The sequence below is a fragment of the Cavia porcellus genome, unplaced genomic scaffold (assembly GCF_034190915.1).
Source record: "Cavia porcellus strain 051 isolate PalLab524CR breed Dunkin Hartley unplaced genomic scaffold, mCavPor4.1 scaffold_25, whole genome shotgun sequence".
Classification (NCBI taxonomy): domain Eukaryota; kingdom Metazoa; phylum Chordata; class Mammalia; order Rodentia; family Caviidae; genus Cavia; species Cavia porcellus.
In genome coordinates, this window is record NW_026947508.1 from 47,196,088 (window position 1) to 47,200,377 (window position 4,290).

Consider the following 4,290-nt stretch of genomic DNA (forward strand, 5'->3'; position numbering starts at 1 on the left):
GGGTTTGTGGAATCATGTCACCTCTTGGTTCTCCTGGCCCAATTTGACTACCTGGATTTTTATTGCTGTTGCTATCCTGGTTGGATTAGTGGTTGTTAAATGCTTGCTTGATCGTTTGATGCAGACTCAACAACAAGTCAGATTTACAGCCATGGCGGCTATGCAGCAGGCGGAGGCTGGCCCATCTGGTGGTCGGGCGGCTACATATCTCCTTCATGTTGCAGAGCATCAGTTATAAGGATGCTGAATGGGCGAGCCGAAGACGGGTAAGATCAAGGTACCCCACCTTGCTCAACCTAAGACAGGCCCCGTTCCATTAAGACAGCGAGAGGTACCAAGGTGGGAGACCAAATGGTACTGCATGACATTCTACTCTTGGGGTTTTTGAAGAGAGATGTCAGGCTATATGTCTGTATGCATCTAGGTTTCATCCGAATTACCCTAGCCCTGCGCAAAAGGATGAGGCTTGGAGGTCCCTTCCGACGCGGGGGTGGCCAACCTGTGCCGGGGGATGACCTCAGAGCCATGCACAGCGGGGTACAGACCTCTGTAGTCACTTGGAAAGTCTCGCTGTCCTTCCTTGTAAATAAGAAAGGGGGAGATGTTGGGAGCCGGCCATGTTATTCATGAGAGCATATTCATAAGATGGCACCCGCCTACCGCCTCGCTGCTCCCCCGCCCATCGTGTGCCCAAGATGGCACACACATCCTGCTTCCTGGTTCTTGCTCGCCTTACTGTCCCCGCCATATATGGTAATGATTGATTGCTTCCTTGTTGCCGCCCAATCGCCTGTCCCCACGTGTAATCCCATGATTGGATAACATTAGCTATATAAGCCCAAGTATAGGAAGTGCCCGATGCACAACACGGAAGAAGCCGTCGAGGATGGACATGTATTGAGGTTGCTGCCCAGTCAATAAAGGCACAACACGGAAGAAGCCGTCACGGACGGACGTGTATTGAGGTTGTTGCCCAGTCAATAAAGGTGCTTGCAGAGGCTAAGTGTTCGTGTGCTACATTCCGCGGGATGGAAGCGGCGCCGGACAACTACAGATAAATGAAACCAGGAAAAAAAAAAAAAAAAAAAAAAAGGCAACATTTCCAAGGGAGGGAGGCAGACGTGCAATTGAAGTCCTGCAAGGTGAGGTTGTCTAAATTGTCCTGCATTCCGCTGATCAGCCACTAGAGGGGAGAGAGAGGGAGAGTCAGGTCAGGCTGGCCAGTTTCTGCGTGTCCAGCTCTGTTCACCCATCCACCCAGAGCTCCACTCCTGCTCCTTTCAATGGTTGCTGCTGTGGAAACAGTTGTGGCCCTAGAGGTGGCAGGAGAGCAACAGGACAGAAAATTCCTGGGAGACCGCCCTTCTTGGTGCCTTTCCCAAGGCACAGCAGCCCACTTCCTGCCAGAGAAGGCCCAGGCAATGACCCCACAGCAAGACCCGTCCCAACCCTTGTCCAGCCCCATCGGTGGTCCCATCCTCTTCCTTTGCTCCTGGCCAGCAGCAGCCTCTGGAAATTCCTCCTGGTGGCACCACCATGACTTTTGCTGCACTCCCACCACCACCCACAGTCACTAACCCCAGCCTCCTACTCACCTCTGGAAAGGGATCCCTCTTAGTGGACTCTAAATTGGGCCTAAAGTCTGCACACTTGCAGGATGATGTCTGAGTCTGGAAGGTTCAGGAGTGCATAGGCCACGAGCTGCTTGAGGTTGTCCATGTCTGGGTGCTGGTAAAAGTCTTCTGGGTACTGGAGAAGCCAGGTCTCCAGGATGGAGCTCAGAGCACTAGGAGTAGGAGGGCAGGAGAGTCAGGGGACTGGTCTCTCCCCTGCCCTAGGCCCCTGTCATGGAGCCTGATGGGAGCACTGCTCGCCAGAGCCCACCCTGCCAGCCAGAAGCTGGGCATAGAGGGCAGAGGTGTAGAGAACATGTGTGAGTCTTCTGTGCCCCACACCTCCTGGGCAGCCTCCATCCTGCATGCCGAGGGTTCTCTGGGTTGAGAATGGGCTGCATGAAGGTGTATCCTCACAGGGACCTGCTCTGCACACAGATGCATCCTCATGAAGACCTGCTCTGTGCCCAGACCAAACATGGGGGCATCCTTCATGCACAAAACCCTAAGCATAACTGTCTGTTTTTCTTCACCTGGAGGCCCAGCCTCAGATCCAAGCCCTCTGATGGGAATCAGTGAACATTGAGGGACCCCGGTTTTTCTCAGCCCGCCCACACCCTAGTTCCTCTGCACCCCACTTTGGAAACAGGATTCTTCCATCCCTCTTAGGCCAATGGCCTCTCACCTCTTGTTCTGCTGGTCCTGCTCAGAGCCTGGGAGGAAGAAGTTGTACCTAGAAGAGCCAGGAGGGTGTGACCTTTGAGCACTCATTGTCCTGGCCTCCCAGGAGGTCTAGGGGAGCATAAGACTGTGTGATGGCAAAAGAGGCTGGGAAGCCAGAGAGGTCCCTCTGCGCTGCTCCCCGAACGACAGAGAAGCCTCAGGAAAGGTGCCCATACACAGTAGGTGCTGTGTAGACATCTGTGCTGTGGGTGAGCCTAGCCAGTTGTGCCCACATATCAAGAGGGCACCTGGGTCCTGGGACTCCCTTAAAGGTCCCCGCTCTGTGTTCCTCTAGGCAGGAACAAAGGAAAATGGAAGTTCCATCTAAACAGTTCCTTCAAGGGGTAGATTGGGGAAACCCTACAGCTCCAGGACCCCATCTCCTACCCAGAGCCCGACCTAGGTTTACTGTTCTGGGGTCCTGCCTATTTGGTCTTGGATGCGCCTTATGAACAGGAGTCCTCTGAGTAAAGCATTTTTCTCAGGAATATTAGGGTGCAAAACGTTTCAGGGGGTTCATCCCCAAGAGCTCCCAAGGTTCCCCGGGCCCCCTGACTTGGAGGTGGGGCACACCTGGGGAACAGCAGATCCAGCACCTGCCGCGTGGTGGCGAACCTCCTGTAGATGGCCAGGAAGGCAGGCACGAAGAAGGGGTCCCCGCGCTGATGGGCAAGCACCAGGTTGAACACCAGCTTCTTCAGCATGTCTGGCTCCATGCTCCCCACCTTGCCAGCATCCTCCAGCTTTGGGCTGGACTTCCTTGGGTCCTGAGGTGGCAGCGCGAAGGGAGAGTTCAAGCTTGGGTACACTAGCAGCTCTAAAGAGCTCAGCCCCCAGGCTATCAGCTGCCAAACGCGTCCCCTGGTTTCACACTCACTCTCGCATGCTGCCCCACACACCACAGGGGCAGGCAGGGTTCTGGGCTCTCCCGGCTGACTCTGACCTGTTGGGGGCTCACCTGTGTCATCTTGGGGGTTCTTGGGTCAGTGTGCTCCAGGCTCTGGGCCTGACGACTGCCTGAGCCTCTCAGCCTTTGAATAACACCCTCTCTCCACCAACTCTTGTGGCCTGAGCCTTCGCATTTTGGGAAACAGCAAGAAAACATCCTCCTGGTTGTTGAGTCTCTCTACCAGTAAATGTAGCCAACCAGCCTTGAGAGTTCTAGGTTCTGTTAGGCAAGCATTGTCAAGGAAGTGAGGTCACTTCCTCATGTTCCCCTCCCCTACCTGCCTCTCCCATGTCCCCTCAAATGCTGGATGACCCTTCCCAACCTGCTAGGGTTTGAGTCTATTTTAGATCCGGCTTCAGGTTAGGGCAAGATTTAGGGTTGAGGTTGTCCTTGGGATTTGTGTATAATTTCAGTCAGTGTTGGTGTTGAGATTGGGGTTAGTGTTAAGTGTTGGGATTAGGAGTAAATTTTGGGGTAAGAGATTGCAAATGTGTTTGAGGTTTAGGTTTAGCATGAGTGTGAGTGGTAGGTCTAGGGATTAAAGGGAGCATAAGGGTTATGATGAGGACTAAGGTTAGGATGAGGTTTAGATTGTATTTCGGATTTAGGGTAAGGATTTAGAGTTAGATTCAGGGTTAATTGTAAGGTTAGTTTAATAATTAGTTTAGTGGTTTTCTTTCCCCATATGCTTAGAGTTAATATTACAGTTGGGTTTGTTAGAGTTAGTGTTAGTTTAGGTTTCAGGTTAAGTTAAGAATAATGATGAGGTTTAGCTTTATGCTTTAGGGACAAGGTCAAACTTTAGCTTTAGATTTAAGTTTAGGATTAGATTTATTGGTCAGTATAAGTGTCAAGATTAGCATATCAGGTAATCCTACCTATCATAGTGAATTTGACAGTGTCCTTTCTTTCCAATTCAAAAAGATCTTGGAAAAAGTTTGACATTGGATCTTGTAGAAGTCTACATGGATGCACCACCTTGAGCACCGAACAATCACAACATTA

The 4,290-nt window shown here is 51.8% G+C and overlaps 1 protein-coding gene across 1 annotated transcript; it reads right to left on the reverse strand.

Moving 5' to 3' along the window:
- Positions 1-620: 620 nt before the first annotated feature.
- On the reverse strand, positions 621-3,857 carry LOC134472818 (ral guanine nucleotide dissociation stimulator-like). The gene is made up of 5 exons (XM_063235194.1): positions 3,295-3,857; positions 2,910-3,103; positions 2,299-2,346; positions 1,596-1,786; positions 621-1,183 (listed from the first exon to the last, which is right to left on the reverse strand). The coding sequence occupies exons 1-4, from the start codon at positions 3,439-3,441 to the stop codon at positions 1,636-1,638; spliced, it is 540 nt and encodes a 179-aa protein (XP_063091264.1). The 5' UTR covers positions 3,442-3,857; the 3' UTR covers positions 621-1,183; positions 1,596-1,635.
- Positions 3,858-4,290: the final 433 nt, after the last annotated feature.

Bases quoted from the DNA above. Each gene is read 5' to 3' on its own strand.
- LOC134472818 (XM_063235194.1), bottom strand. From the start codon at position 3,441: ATGTTTTCTTGCTGTTTCCCAAAATGCGAAGGCTCAGGCCACAAGAGT. The intron at 3,104-3,294 runs GTGAGCCCCCAA...CTGCCACCTCAG, and splicing joins GAACCCCCAAGATGACACAG to GACCCAAGGAAGTCCAGCCC. The intron at 2,347-2,909 runs GTGTGCCCCACC...TGGCTCTTCTAG, and splicing joins CTGGATCTGCTGTTCCCCAG to GTACAACTTCTTCCTCCCAG.